This window comes from Emydura macquarii, unplaced genomic scaffold (assembly GCF_026122565.2).
Source record: "Emydura macquarii macquarii isolate MOO-44397 ecotype Brisbane River unplaced genomic scaffold, CSIRO-AGI_Emac_v2 contig_306, whole genome shotgun sequence".
NCBI lineage: Eukaryota > Metazoa > Chordata > Testudines > Chelidae > Emydura > Emydura macquarii.
Window position 1 is genome coordinate 5901409 of NW_027130443.1, and position 16353 is coordinate 5917761.

General features: G+C 44.4%; 1 protein-coding gene across 1 annotated transcript in view; it reads right to left on the reverse strand.

Annotated features, from left to right (window-relative positions):
* Positions 1 to 16353, reverse strand: part of BTBD2 (BTB domain containing 2) — a 33042-nt gene that overhangs the window by 4353 nt on the left and 12336 nt on the right. Inside the window, exons 3-8 of the mRNA XM_067557691.1 lie at positions 14203 to 14359; positions 13034 to 13139; positions 12068 to 12265; positions 8700 to 8892; positions 6003 to 6090; positions 1654 to 1800 (exon numbers count right to left, since the gene is read on the reverse strand). Of these exons, the coding sequence (XP_067413792.1) occupies positions 1654 to 1800; positions 6003 to 6090; positions 8700 to 8892; positions 12068 to 12265; positions 13034 to 13139; positions 14203 to 14359 (889 nt within the window). The remainder of the gene's footprint in view (positions 1 to 1653; positions 1801 to 6002; positions 6091 to 8699; positions 8893 to 12067; positions 12266 to 13033; positions 13140 to 14202; positions 14360 to 16353) is intronic.

The window sequence follows — 16353 nt, forward strand, 5'->3', positions numbered from 1 at the left end:
TAGCAGGTGACGCAAGCAGTAATTCTGCCGCTGTATTCCGCACTGATTAGCCATCAACTGTAGCACTGTGTCCAGTTCTGGGTGCCACAGCTCAGGAGCCAGTGGCGTACCGTGGGTCTCCAGTGCCCAGGGGCCAATGCTTCCATTTGCACCCCCCATCTCGGGCCCTGGCGGTGGCGGCACAACTTCCCGGGCAGGAGCCAAAGATGCTGACGCACGAAGCTTTCGCTTTCTCTTCTGCTGCTGCTTCCTCTTTCCACCCTCAATTATTTCGGTGGCTCCCCCACTCCAACTTGCTGCTGCTGCTGCTTCACTTTCTGCCTGGCTCCGGTAGCCCCTGCTCCTCTTCCTCTTCCCTCCTGGCTTTTTAATTCCCTTCTTCTCTTTCCTCCCCCTCTTCCTTCTTTCCTCCCTTTCTCTTTTCTTCCTTCTTCCCCTTTTGTCCCTTCCCTCCCGCCTCCTCCTGTATCTCCTTCCCTCTCTCACTGATTGGTGCCCTGAAGGTCAGTCAGTTTGCAGCCCAAGCCCGTGGTTTCCCACCCACCCTGCTGCAAGGAGCAGACACACTTGGAAGTTGCTTCTTGAATTACTTTTGTCTCCCCCCTTTAAGGAAAGTCCTGAGGCCTTCCCCCCCCACACCCACAAGAGTGCTGGGTCCCCCTAGACAGTTTCCTTGCAGAAGGCTGGCAGAGAGGGGTGTTAGTCCATGCCAGGCTAGCCTGGCCTTGCTAGTGCATGAGCCCCAGAGATGCCAGGGAATGGAGCCTGCCAGGGCGCCCCCCATGGTGCAGACAGATGCTGGCCACAGGGCGTTCACTCCAGCCGCTGGAGCTGGTCTGAGGGACGCCACCTGATGCAGCAGCAGCGCCAATTGCCCCCCATGAGCCTGCCTTAGAGGCGCCCCAGGGCGGTGGGCAAAGCGGGGTTGCCTTGGCCCCCAGAGGGAGGAGGAGGAAGATGCTGCAGTGGGCAGGGCAGCATGAACTCTGAAGGGCCCGGCCACCGCTCCACCCCAGGCCGGCACCTGGGGGCCTGGCCTGGCTCCACTGTCAGGAGTGATGTGGACAAATTGGAGAAAGTCCAGAGAAGAGCAACAAAAATGATGAAAGGTCTAGCAAACACGATCTCGGAGGGCAGATAGAAAAACACAAGGTTTTTTCAGTCTGGAGAAGAGAAGACAGAGGGGACATGATAACAGTTTTCAAGTACATAAAAGGTTGTTACAAGGAGGAAGGAGAAAATTTGTTCTCGTTAACCTGGGGATAGGATAAGAAGCAATAGGCTTAAATCACAGCAAGGGTAGTTTAGGCTGGACATTAGGAAAAAGTTCCTAGCTGTCAGGGTAATTAAGCAGTGGAATAAACTGCCTGGGGAGGTCGCGGAATCACTGTCATTGGAGGCTTTTAAGAGCCGGTTAGACAAACACCTGTCAGGGATGGTCTAGACAAGTTCAGCCTCGAGTGCAGGGAACTAGACAAGACGACCTCTCAAGGTCCCTTCCAGTCCCCCACTTCTATGATTCTATAACCTGGAGGTCTAAAAGCAGGATTAAAGTCACTTCAAGAGACCAACCAAAAAAAGTTCCTTTTCTGGTCTTCCATTAATTCCCCCTCCCATACTCATACTGAAGATAGAGCCCCATTACAACAGTACCTTTAGTGTAGCACATGCTGTGTAGCTGACGTTGGGTAAAATCTCAACAGGCTCTTTAAACATGACCCGGAAAGTGTTGGAGGATCCATCACAGCTGAACCCAGTGTCATTTTGACCCAATACTGTATTGCTGTCTGTGTGGATGATCTGGAAGACAGGTTAGAAAAGTAAACATCTGTGTAATTAGTATAGACATTGCTTGTTTTAAAAGATGGAATTGGCATTTAATTTAGTATTGCCTCTCTCTGAATTGCACGTATTAGCCCGTTAGCCAAGATCTTCATGAGCGAACACTTTGTTGTACTGATGAATAAAGATTAAGGAAGCATTTCGTTGGCTTCTTTGGTACAGATTTGTTAGTTGCATTATGTCTGCCGACTCCCTCACTCAGACCCTTTAGAAAAATACAACTAAACTGAAATGCAAATGCATCGACAAGTCAGTACAGGCAGACAACAGGAAAAAGATCTTGGACATGAGTTTCACTGCATATCTGCATGGCAGAGATGATGAGCCCTAATGCCTTTCATACTCGGTTTAAGGGATCTTTTGTTAGAGCCAAATTCCTTGGTATAATATTAGAAAGAACTCAGACAGGGACAAACAGCACTTTACCAGATCTAATATGCCTTGCTAAGGGAAAAGAACTGTTTAATCACAACGAAATGCGAGTCTCAGGGACTAGGTGATTTAGTGAAGCACAGGATTCCATAGTACAATGTAGACTGCACTGGCTTCCAGTCATTTCTGAGTCCAATTTAAATACTGACATGGGCTACACAGTCACACAGGTTTGGATCCTTTGAGACCTCCTCTCCCTTTACACTGCAACTTGATAGCTGATTTCAGCTGGGATATTCTTGCCTAGGTCTCTAGTCTTGACTTGTGGGGAACAGGGAACAGTGTTCTCAATAAGGTACTCAAAGGCAAATACTTTCTTCACGGGTCAGACAGAGCTTATGTATGTCCTGCCCTTTTGTCATTGAATTTGAGAGAAATTTCTTTACAACTGGTCTTTTGTTTTTTTGGTATTTGAAGTGAAGGTACACCCCCAGAGGAGAAGCAGTGTTCAGCTTTCCTGAACCAAAGATGAATGTACCATTCCAACTCACTTCTTCCAGATGGATCACAGAGCACTTTGCAAACTGACTGCAGACGAGATGATGGCACAGTTTTGGGGCAGCCCCAGGACCATAAATAATGCTGCTCATTTCACACAAGTGTCCATCAACATATTATTGCCACCTCACCCCACCCTCCCATTGTTTGGCTTATGCCATCTTTTAGGGGCAATCTTTACAGCCCTAGAGTTAGGTTTTTTTCATTGGCATTTCATCTCTCTGCCTGTAAAGCACGGTTGGTGGTTGCCTGGATGTACAGGTACTGAGCAACACATACATTTAAAAATCCATCACGTCAAGTGGTTTGTGGAAGATAGAAGGTGAGACGTTCAAAGGAGCAAAACAAAGGCACTTTATTCCATTGGTTACTATGGCTACATATGGGCTGTAAATAGGTACTAAAAACTCATGTGCTCTCAACACTTGAGTTAGCTTGCTGGTCTCCGTTCTCCCTGCTAGCTAGCTCACTCACTCTCTGTTTGTTACCACTGACTATCCCAGCTTGAGAGGTTCAGAACCAAAGAGCCGGAATGGGCAGGTCCAGCTGTCCCGGTACAACACGGTTACTAACCAACCCCCTGTAACTGCTGTTCTTCAAGGTGTGCTGCGCACGGCCACACCACTCTTGGTGCGCATGCACCCACGCACAAGTGTCTCAACATTTTCCCTCAATTGGTATCCACTGGGGTAGTTCAATTGTCTGCTGCTGCCGCACGCCACTATGTGCTGGTAGGAAGAGCCCAGCCGCCCATGAGCTCAGTTCCTTCTTGCTGAACAATCCCAATGCAAAGGGGTAGAAGGACAGGTTGTCCAATGGACACGTTTCCTTATTTGAGGGTAAATCTTTCCAGGCCCTTCAAAAACCGGATTGCCATGTCATTAGCTAACACAGAACGGTTATCCACACGAGGACAGGAAAGCTGGTATTGCTGCCAGGTCGACCTTGTTAGAACTAACTGCTAACCCTGGCTGTATTAAGTGCAGACAGTCCACGATATGCTGTGGAAAGGACTGCATTGGCTAGACCCCAGACTGACATGGCCAGACAGAAAGACGCCTCCATCGTGACATGTAGAAAGCCCTCTACTGGAACCATTTCTCAAGACATGGTGAATTTGCTCCGAGCAAGACTCCTCGGTTCAGATTTAGCCAGGGAGCCCCCAGGCTGTTAAATGAAGGGTGGCGCAATCAACCATGATCTGGGAGCTCAAGTCCAGGTGCAACAGAAGCAAAATTGGAGCTGCCACTGACAGATCCAGCGCTGCCGAGGTTATTAGTATAACCGAGGCATGGGCCCACTTGATCGTTAGCAGCGCTCTGTGTAGGAGTGGGACTGGGGGAATCATAGTGGAGCTGGTTCTTTACGTGTAACAGGAAAACATCTGATGGAAGCAGGACTGTGGCTTTGTAGGGAACAAAACTGTTGGCATTTCCTGTTGACCTTGGTTGCAAATAGGTTATCTGGGGAGTCCCCCACTGGTAGAAAACATCTGGCTACATCATGGCGGCGAGACACCTGATGGTGACTCGTAAATGATCTGTTTAGGCAATCCGCCAGCTCATTTTGCACCCCTGGAAGGGAAGAGGCTTTGACACGGATTGAACTGGCAACACAGAAAAGGTGACAGAGCAGAGAGCGTGTCCTCCATGCCTACTGAGGACAATCATTGCCGCAAACAGACTTTTCCCCTGGCCATGACTCAGGAAGGCCTGAGAGGGTAGGCGGACAGCCCTTAGCTCTCTGATGCAGATATGAAGAGAGCTCCCTTGGAGGATCACAAGCCTTGAGTTTGGAGGGGACCCCCTCACCCCAGTCCAGACACATTCCTCACCAGCATCAGCAAAGGCTGAGGGTGGACAAACGGAACTGTCCACCAGTCTTGTGCAGTCAGTACCCACAAAGGCACACCGAGCACAGGACAATGCAATGCCACAGATATAGAAAGCGTTCCCCCAAGTCTCGGACTCAACAGTACTTGCCCTCAGTGCCGGACTCAATGGTGCCGGCTTCTGCAGTGCCAGAGCTGAGAAATGCCTAGGTTCCGTGCCTACACTTTCCTCGCTCAGTCTGCTAAGAGGGCTATACACTAGAGGTCTTAAGCACTGGGGACAGTGAGCAGCACTGGCACTCAGGAAACAGAGGAGACGCACTCCCAACTGATGCCAAGGCACTCAGTGCTGCATCTGAACAGCCCAGCTCTGACCGAGGACTCAGGACCGCCTCCTCAAGCAAAAACATTAACCTGGCTTGTGTCTTTCCTCATTCGAGGCTTAAAGTCTTTGCAGATCTGGCAGCAACCCCAAACAAGAGCGTCCTCAAAACACTCTTAGCAGCCTACCGTAAGGGACGCAGAGCGTGAAGCCCAGTGACCGAGGCATCTTTCAGTGCCAAGTAACAGGGAAACTGAGGCCCAAGAAAGAAAACTTCGTACTCACTTAATGGTGTAAATAGTGTAACACTACGCATCTAGAAAAGCATCTCCCATTAATTTACAACAAACACACAGAGCACTTGCTAAGGCAAACCAAGATAATTCCAACAACCATCACGAATGGCAAAAAGGAACTGAGAGGGCTCGGGGACAGGTGAGCCCTTTATACGCCATGCAGCAGCAGAGGGCGCTCAAGCAGTCACGACAGGTATTACTTGAGGGGAAAAACTTCCCGATGACAGCCCGCAGGAGGGGAACAACATGTGCAATCACTCAAAGGACTAGCCTGTGTAAACATTTGTTTTCCTCCTTCTCCCTCATTCCTTGGGACCGGGACACCCACCTGCTGAATGCTCGTTTTGTGACAGGGAATCATATCTGGCTGTACTATCACAATCTGGTCCAATGCCATTGGGGACCTCTGGCACAGGAACTGCATGCCAGAATTAGCAAAAGCTCTAAGGGTTGAGTGGGAAAGTCTGCACTTCCTGCTTGAATTATCTCAATGCTGACAGATTATACGTGAGTGCTCATGACAAACTCCCAATACGGCAGAACTGAGATACTGTGGTGATGGATGCGATTTAAAAACTTTAGCAGAATAGAAACAGGATTATGAAAGTAATCATTGTTCCTTGTCTCAGCGTCCCCACTTAGACACTCTGCTCAGAAAACTGGAAGGTGCCTTTATAAAAAAGAACACCACTGAAAAGTTTGGTGTGTATTTCACTGAGCATTATCTGCATATGGCAGCAAATAAAAGGCATGTTTAGACAGTGAAGAGGAAGTTTCATACCTGTATATTTACTTGGTAGTCTGTGGGCCCATGTATTGATCCGTACAGTCCAAACCCAACTACAAATATCCTTTTGTTTACGGAGAACCTGTAAGATGTAAAGAGAAGTTCACAGGAAAGTCAGCACAAAAATGGCAAACTGGTCTGTTAAAGTCAGGAGGATGCATCATTAATATTCAGCTTGGCCCGCCATGCAGAATGGGATTAGGTAGCTATGTGCACTGTCACATCGTTATGTTTCCGAATGTAAGTCTTCATTAAAAACAATGAAATCTCTAGCCCTTAGGATGCAAAGACAGCCTCCAGGAAGGGAACCAAGCACAAGCTGATGCAATGGTCTGCCGGAAACTGTAAAGAGGCTGAAAAGAAAGCCAAGAGGGATGAACTGCTCCTACTCGCCTCAATGAGATTAACACTGTAGCCAAATAAGAATGTTTTAAATGTCAACATTAAATATTTCACACCTGATCACTGAAGCAGAATCATAAAGTTAATGTACTTGTGCATAATTGCTGGTTGTATCTGCACTTATTGTGGTAGGTAGCAGTGGAGCAGCTAGCTGCTGTCAAGATTGCCTAGGTAGAGAATAAGGACTTTAACAACTCCCACATCCCACCTAATTCAAAGCTACCTTCACCGGACCCAAGACAAGGAGGGAAAGGAAATACACCCTCCTTCCCCAATCCAGAAAGATCAACTGCTTCCCCATTGCCAAAAAACTAGATTGCCTTTCACCCAACTGCCATCACCCCTCCTCACCCCGCGGACAACAGCTGCAAGGTTATTATTATTGTTGTGTGTTTGCAAAGCACATCCTTGGCACAACCAAAAGTGATCTGCAAGCAGAGTAAAATAGTGAATATCAAAACTGCACAGCAACCTTGCTTAAGATGCACCTTGAAGCTGACACTGTCAAACAGTTTTACTTAAAATAAGTGCGAGTACTTGAACTCAAAGACTTAAATAAGTATTAAGAGGTTTCTAAATGTTAGATCTCTGCTTCAAAAGTTTCCTATTCTAACAGCCTCTCCAACACAAGGTTTTGTCCCTCTTTTAATGATGGGGAAACTAAGCTAGACCGATGAAACACCCTTCCTATAGTCACTGCAAGTCAGCAGCAAATACTGCATGGGAATAGCCCAGACCTCCTCGACTCCCAGTGCTTTGCTCTAACCACTAGGCCACAATGCTTGCAACCTGTAAATGAAACCTTACACAGAGGCAGCCTTCACTTCACTGTCCCCATTAAAATGACCTTGCACAAATCTATAGAACGATTAAAGGATTAGAAAACCTGCCTTACAGCGATAGACTCAAGGAGCTCAATCTATTCAGCTTAACAAAGAGAAGGGTTAAGGGGTGATTTGATTACAGTCGGTAAGTATCTACATGAGGAACAAATGGGCTCTTCAGTCTAGCAGAGAAAGGTCTAACAATGCAGCGCCTGGAAGCTCAATCCAGACAAATTCAGACTGGAAATAAGGTATAAATGTTTAAACAGTGAGAAATTAACCACTGGAACAATTTACCATGGGGTGGATTCTCCATCAATGAACATTTTTAAACAGACTGGATGTTTTTCTAAGAGAGATGCTGTCATTCTGGGGAAGTTCTCTGGCCTGGAGGTCAGACTAGATCAGTGGTTCTCAACCAGGGGTACACATACCCCTGGGGGCATGGGTGCTCCAGGAGGTACATCAACTCGTCTAGAGATTTGCCTAGCTATACAAGTCTACTTAAAAAGCACTAACAAAGTCAGTACAAACTAAAATTTCATACAGACAACTTGTTTATTCTGCTCTATGTACTATAAACTAAAATGCAAGTACAATATTTATATTCTGGTTGATTTTACAATTATATGGTAAGAATGAGAAAGCAAGCAGCTGTTCAGTAACAATGCGCTATGACACCTGTATTTTTGTCTGATTTTGTAAGCAAGTCATTTATTAGTGAGGTGAAACTTGGATACGCAAGACAAATCAGACTCATGAAAGGGGTACAGTAGTTTGGAAAGGTTGAGAACCATTGGACTAGATCACCACAATTGCCCCTTCTGGGCCTGGCATCTATGTCCAGCAAGTTAAATCTACAGAAACTAGCTTGATGTTCGCAGAAAAGCTGGTGCAGCAAGTGGGTTCATCCCGAGCCCTCCCCTAAAAACACCATTAATCCTATAAGACTTACGTACGCCTTACTGACTGTGATCTTAACGCAGCAGGGAACTGGCATAGATTTAACGGCGCACTGGTGAACCAACATGTTTCCAGGTGACTAGACAAGCCATGATTTGGCTACATCTGCATAAAGCTCCAGGAAGCTATTAGACAAGGGTCTGATACTTATTCTATCAAAAAGAATAACTGGGTGTGTTTAAGGGCAAGTTGACACTAGAAAGTAGAACTCTTAAGCTACACAGGGTGTAATTAAAGCAGCAAACCCTCTCCCCACCACCCAGCATGGGCACAGTTATACAAGTATAAATGAACTTATACAGGTATAGTTTATTCCGCTTTGGGAAGCAAATTCAGTTATACCAGCACAGAGCACCTTAACTCTGGTGTAACTGCACGCACGCTAGGGCTTACACCCTGACCATGACCAAGTGTTAGACTTTTAGTGTAGGCCAGGCCTAAGCAGGCTCAAAGCTCAATAGAACATTAACAGATGAGCAGCAGAATTAGCAGTAAAGCTGACCTGATCCTGTCGCTCGTGCCACTGTACCCCCAGCGGCTCTCCACCTGCTGAAAACGGTTGATGCTGCACTCCTTTCCTCTCAGGCAGCAGCGTGGTCTGTCAATGAACTCCACTCGGGGTTTTGGATTGACAGTGAAGTGGAGAAACAGGCTAACCACTTCCCGGTCAGTCAGAATTCCTGACTGGGCAGGCCCTGCGAAGTGGCAGAGACAGAGCAATGCTGTCAGCACTTCATAAAAACAAGCAAAAATGGCTGCAAGTTTTACAATGGAAGGCAAATTTATGAGAATACAAGCAAGCGATTCCTATATAATTAGACAAGGAATCCCACACATACTTAAATTCCCTCCGGAAACGTCCCTGAGAACACCGTATACTTGGCCACTTTCCACCTGCACATCAGAATGTTGATTCTACCCATCAGCATCTTACCTGGCAAGTGTTATGAATGCACAGCTCCGTACCGCCAATGTGCTGTACGTTTATTCAGTTTGCCTGAATTCTACCACAGTCATTTTAAGAACATCAACCACATGCAACTAATTTCCCAACCCCACACCTTTGAGATATCTGTGTTAATATTTTATGTGACAGAGCCACAAAATCTACATTCATTTAGTTTATCACCATTGCTGTGAAGACCCTAGATGGGATGATGTAGTGGGATAAGTACAGTAGAAAGATGTTAAAAAGATGCTGTCAATGTGAAAGATAGCCCATTTTAACAGTTGAGACAGACATGGTTTCAGGTAATACCATTTACACCTGAGTCCTTCCTGTCACTGTGTGGGATTTTGTCCCCACTTTTAAAAAGCCATTTCTCTGCCTGTTGCAGTGTGCCTCTTTCATACAGACAGGCAAACTGACTATCGTTAAATAGTACCAGAGTATACAAAGAGTGCTAAGTAAACTAAAAACCAAAAACTTCCTCTTATCTTTCTGTTACAGTCACCTTAGTCCCATTCCACTTAAAGGGACACTGAACTCAAACTTTTTTGGAAATTGATTAATTGAGTGGTTTGTTTCTGACAAAACACCCTTTTAAATAGCATGTCCTGACTAATTCCTTGCAGAAGTAGTTTTACAAGCTTTTCTGGTCCTGTGTTTGAAAGAAACTTGTGTGTGTAAGTGAGAAAGAGGCAACACACAACAAAGCTGATCACGCACAAAGTGACCACACACAAAGCCCTGTCAAATGCAAACAAAAAATCTCCACTTCTTTTGCCGTTTGTCATCTCAAAGTGTTATTTGTAACTATGTTGGTTACATTCAGTGTGATTTTTAAATTAACTGTGCCCCTTTAAATAGTCTTGAAAGTCAGGTGTAAAATGGCAGGTGACTGTAGGAGACGAGGAGGAAATAGAATTTAAAGGAATAGTGTATTGTTAACATTTAAATTGCTTTACGGACACCTTGATCAGTAAAAAACTACTGCAAACAAATCATGTCTAAACATAGCCAATGTTGCTGCAATTCCTGGTTCTGGAACGTTTCAAATTACTTGCTCTAAGGAGATGGGGGTGTGGCTGGCCTGCTAGGTAGCCAAGATGCATTTACGTGGATCTCCACTTTCTATACTAAATTATAAGATGGTTTTGTTAAAACCAAAAGCTTCCAAAATCCTCTCATGTACCAGTTCCATTTTCCCACCTCCACTGTGGTTGACTCAGAAGCAAGAGGCCTTGCTCCGACAATGTTAATTCAGGAGGACAAAAACGCAGCAAATCCAAGATAGTCATCCTTACTGAAGGAGAAGCTGGAGAGTATAAATTGTTAGGGTATTTTAAAGACTGAAGTGGATACTGGAAGAACATTTGTAATCTCAAAGCAAGACTGTCACAGTGACTTCCCCGCTACTGAAGAGATCACAGGTCAAACAAACGGTCATAATCGATGACAGAACAGAGGTCCCAGCTTTCCCTGAAGTCAAACTTCTCACCCTGGAACACCAAAAACCATGCAAACCTCGCACATAACTGAACTTGTCATATATACAGTCTGAAGAGGAAGAATAATCCTGTATCCTCCAGAAGGACAAGACTTAACAGGCAGAAATTGTTGGCTTTTCCTGATGAGTATCTTGACACTGTCAAGAAACATGTTTTCTTTAATCAAACTAAATGCTAAATGAGATTGGGACCTGATGCAACAATCCTGTACCAACCTAAGCAGTAGTTCAAACATAAGGAACAAACTGCACATTGTGACCCTGAATGTTAATTTCAAGGTGGAGGAAAGCCATTAAATATGTACAATAGACAAACAGGACTAAGCCACTCAGTGAGAATGGACTGAATTTCTGATCAACAAAAGGTTTAGCATGTCAGACAATGTCCAAGTCACTTCTGTGACAGGCAGCGCAGCAGTTACAGTGATTTTTAGTTTACTCATCTCTTTAAATATACATTACACACTTTTTTTTGGTTAATGAGGCTGTTATTACTACCAACGTTCTTTCATTTATTTTACAGTAATCAAAATTCACTATCAAGGCATGGAAGCCACCCCCTCTTTAAAAGTGACCTACAAAAAATAATGTTGTATTAGTGCCTCTTTCTGCTCTGTAGAAAGACAGACTCTAGAAGTTTCTAAACTGCTCTTGTCTGCCTTTTTTTTTTTTTTTTTTAAACACTAGAAATATCAGGTTAACTACTTTATTCCCTGGAGGACTGGAGAACCATAGGGATAAGAAATCACAAGAGACACCTGGGCAAGTGAGAAAGGAAGACATTTTTAGTCAGACTGTTTAAACAAAAGGAACATCTTTTTAATATACGCCTGATGGACGCTTGGGGAGAGTGTTACATGTGACATACCTAACACCTTTCTCCCTTCAACAGAGGGCTGAGAAAGCTTCCAGTCCAGGTATCTACTCTGGAGAGTCCCTTAGCAAAACAAGGATGACAACACTAGATATTCCTGATCCTTCTATGGTTAAGAGGAAGCAGAAAAGCGATTCTTGTGTTTCTTTATCATGAAAGCCTGAACGGCTTACAATTCGCCCTCCCTTTGTAAGTCACCATTACCACCATGGTTAAATACTAAATGTTAGCACTTTTTGCAGTCTATTCTTTCAAGGAAACAGGAAAAGTATATTCCTATTCAGGTATCGTGTTATTTCCTTTTTCATACAGTTAGTAATAAAACACACTGATAATATGCAGAGACACAGGATTTAACTTTTAGAAAACTACTGTTCTTTGGTTCTCCATGGGATGTTTAAAATTGTATTACTGGTAAGCTGTGTGATGTGCTTTTGATGTCCAACAAAAAACATCTAACACGTATTCTGAGCGGTACAGGATATTCTATCCTCTAAGATTCAGAAGTAGAGACCAGGTCTCCCAGAAGCACCTTTATTCAGTTACCTGCTGCGAACTCCTCAATAGTCATCAATGGGAAGCGAATAAGAGAAAGTGCTTTGCCCAGTACTTTCCGCTTGTTCTCTGGAATCACCTGAAGTTGCTGCCGCTGACATTCTGCCTCCGACCAGCGAACCACTGCATTAAACAAACGAACCTCCCGAATCCCCAACGTATCCCGCTCCAGCACCGCAACCAGGGTGTCTGCAAGGCAGGACAGCAACAACTTTAGGCACTAACCCAGAGGTCCTGATTTTAAGCGGCCAAAGTTCCCAATGCACAATCCCAAGGTGAGGAAAGGAGTAGAAATTCAGCACTGTGGAGCTGCTCTCGAACATATAACCTGACGAATAAACCTGCACTTTCCACAAGTAGGTGCGCCTCTGCAACAGCAAGCACTGCCCAGAGAGTGGATACAGTTACTGGTTCGCCGTAAAAGAAATTCCTGGTTAATTACAGGTCAAACTTGAACATAAACAGGGAGAGAACCAAAAAGTTTGTATTATCCATCCTGTAATTTGACAGTTATCCCAATGGAAGTGAATATTTTGACTTTTAAGTTCCATTTATGAAATGTGCCCAATATGTCATCTCTGGACATACAAATATTTAACATCTGACACTTGCTTTAAGTCAAACACTACCAACTCCTCCCACAGACGGTGTAACACCCACCCTCAGCCTGCCACCAGCAACAGAAGGGATGGGCATTGTATCATAGCCTAGAGATCAAACTGTCACAGCACTAAGGGAAGCGAATGCCAGAGTCTAATTCTAAGAGTTCTGTTGAGAATCCTCTGCCCCATGATGTTTAACCCAGGGACTGTCAGCTCCGGCACTCGGGAAGTTGCTCCTAGACAACAAAGGCCAAACCACGAGGAGACACTGCCAAGTAAAGAAACTGAAGTAAAGTGATCTAAAAGTCAAGCTTGTAACAAGAGTCTGGAAAGGAGAGAAAGGAAAAAAGCTTACCTAAGTCAATGTCTGTGAACCCCTCAGCACCGATGGCATCCGACGTGTTCTTGTCTATGTTCTCGAGGCAGAGGCTAGCCAGCTGGGGTTCATCAAAGAGTCTTGCCTAACAATGAATCCATCATTAATGCAAAGGAAAAATGGTTTTCAGCTTGTTATTTGCAGCCAATAGAACGATCGAGGATATTTTAACGAATCTTTGCTCCAATTACTGGGTTTACCACTAGTTCGCAAGCCAAGCCTTTCACAGCTAGTTAAGGAAGAGTAACACCACAAATACTTGAAAAAAAAACTTGGCTCCGATTTAGCAGAATACATCTTCACCCAAAAGTTACATCAAGTTGAAAAGGACTTTGAAGAGGCCTGTTAACCAGCACCATGTTAACCATAACTTTGCAGTCATCGTAGATAGGGACAAGTCAAGTTCAACATGTCAGCTGATAGTAAATCCTACTGTGTTACATTTAGTTTGATTCTTTTTTAAAAAAAAAAAAAAGTTAAGAAAGCCCCATGTAGAAGGGCCTCCTTTATCTGAGAGCACATGTAATAGGAGTGCTACCTCATATCTCAGAAGAGTGGGAAGGCTGGCATGAAAGGCTGAGCTCTTTCTGCATTCTTCAGAAGTGGGGGAATCCTGGTATTATAAAGAACTTCTTCAAAGAAGGGTCCTTCCACTTGGCAGCCAATGGGCTCCATACAGTGAATATTTATTCCTAGAGTTGCCCTAAATTTGAACAAGTGAATACTTTATCATTTCACTTCTTTAGACCACAACATCTGTTCTAGGCAGATGAAGTCCAGTAAAGTTCTCTCTTGTTACAGAGCAATTTACCATTTTCTCACCATCATGCCATTAACAAGGCACTTGGCACACCAAAATGGTTCTTTCTGGAATAGTGACAGCAATGGATAGAAGCACTTACAATTCATGCTTTACTATTTAAAGGACTACATCATTCTTCATTAACAAGAGAACTCCTGCTAGACACAGCAAGAATTCTGGACTAAAACAATATCCTAATACCACTGCCAGAGCACAGTAAGCCGTTCCATTTCAAGCCACGCCACCTCTTTTGTGTATATCCAAAACATCCTTACCATCCTAGATATTAATGAAGCTGCTGCATCTGTTCAAAATGACTTGAAAGGCAAATAGCCTCAGAACGTACCTGTGTTAAGAGCATGAATGCGTTGTCTGCTCGGAGGTTTTTCTTTAGGAACTCGACGCAGTGGGCTTCAAGGGCAGGGACTGCGTATTTTTTAGCTGTGTAAAGTGTTGTCATAACAGTCTCTGGTCCAATCTGAACCTCATCCGAATAAAGAAATCTGGAAACATGCAAACAAGTATTGCTCTCTAAGCCTGCTTGAACTAGTCAGAAGACAGCAGTAAGAGTCGGGACAGAAATCTCTAATTACGTGTTCTCATTATGCTGGTGCAATTTTTTACTCTTAGTTGCAGCTATTATCCCTTCCCCACTTTGACTGTCACCATGATAAACCACTATTCCACTTTGGAATAACCATGACTATCCTATCAAAGGCAGCATATATATGGAGCCTTTGAGAGAGATTTTGAACTATAACATGTCTCATGCTAAGCTGTTTTAAAATTTTTTGCCTGCTACATGGTCAGAAACTGTTCTCGCTTGACACGGGTTTGGCCTGTCCACACCGAGTTAGCTGAAGTGTAAAGAGATTCAAACTGTTTTCAGTTAAGACTAAATGAGAACAGAGCTTCAATCATGCCTCAACTAGTCACTAATTGTTAAGATGGTGCTGTGCACATGGTTATCACGTCAATTTCAGAAGATAAGAATGATTTTATTAGTAAAACCTGTGGTATAGAAACATCCAAAGATTTACATCTAATGCAATGTGATGGTATTTCCTTCACCTATTTTTCACAGTACTCTCTCACACACACATACACACACACACACACCCTTACTGTGATAGCTCCTGAATGGAAAACCTTGTGTTCCACTTCAGTATTGCTCAGCTGTCAAATTATTACATCAACTGGCAGTTCAGTTCGGAATTAATTGAGTTGAAGTATAAAGCAAAACAGTTAATTACAATGAAAATCAAGTGAAGGCTTAGTGGTAAATGAAGCCCTGAGGTCAGATCTCAGTTTTGGTCTCACTCTTCATGGCAGCAAAGGGTTGAAGCATTGTACTTCAGACTCTCTGGGGAGGTTAATCTAGCCAAATGAAGCAACCCATTCCACGCCGAGGTGAGTCAGTGATGTGCGAAAGTAAGTCTCTTTTACATGGAAAACCAACAGCCTTCAGGTGACGTGACCTGACCCTCCCTCATCTCTTACACAAAAACACTGCCTAGACACACAGTGACACTCTTGACCCCAGCAAGTTGCTCAAGTGAGGCAGGGCTCCAGTCTGGTGAAATTTATAGCACAGAAGAGAAGTCCCAATCCTGAAGACACTTATGGAGCCGTGGCCTGCTGAATTCAAAGAGACCACCTGCATATGTTAGCACAGGACTGGGCCAAAGACAGAAGTTCAGAGTAGCAAATAAACGGTCATGATTTTCTGTAAAACGTCAGCAGTTTAATCCGGAATTTATTTACATTTATTCCAATAGCACAAACATTTTAGTGGCATATATGCACTAAGCACATGAAATTACAGTTTATTTATTTATAATGCTTGAATACTCCTCTCCAGTGTTCTCTTGCCAAGTCTTCCACACCTACCCTAGCAGCCCTGGGCCACTGACATTACCTATATTAGAGTGTCACCTGGAGACCCCATGCAGTATCAGATCCCCACTATGGCACAGTACAAATGCACAGCTATGGTCCTTCCTGTGGGGAACTTACAATCCAGTCTCCCGCTGCTCAGGGTGGGCTGCATATGGCTTCAAATAAAGCTCATCACCGCAGCAGGTGGCTGGACTAACGTAAGGCATTTCCTATGCACACAGCCCAGCTGTCCTGAGAGGCAGAGACCCCAAAAAGTGATAGTATGCTGTGTTGCCACCGGATTGCCAATATCATGCTCATGCCAGCACTTCTCTCCTCACGCAGCACTAACCACAAGAGACAGCCACCAGAGTTCAGTCTCCTTGGCTTAAAAAGGCCAATTATAAGAAAGCTACTAAAGATCCTTGGATGGCAGCCATAAAAGGTCTAACTTCTATTCCCAGCTCCCACTACTAGCAGAACGTGGGACACCTTCAATCTTCTCATCTTGAAGAAAGCCAGAGAACAGATGTCAGCAGCTAAACCCTTACTCAAACTTAGAATGTGTCACTACGCTGAAATTGTATTTGCTAGGCTCCTCCGAGAATATAAAATCAAA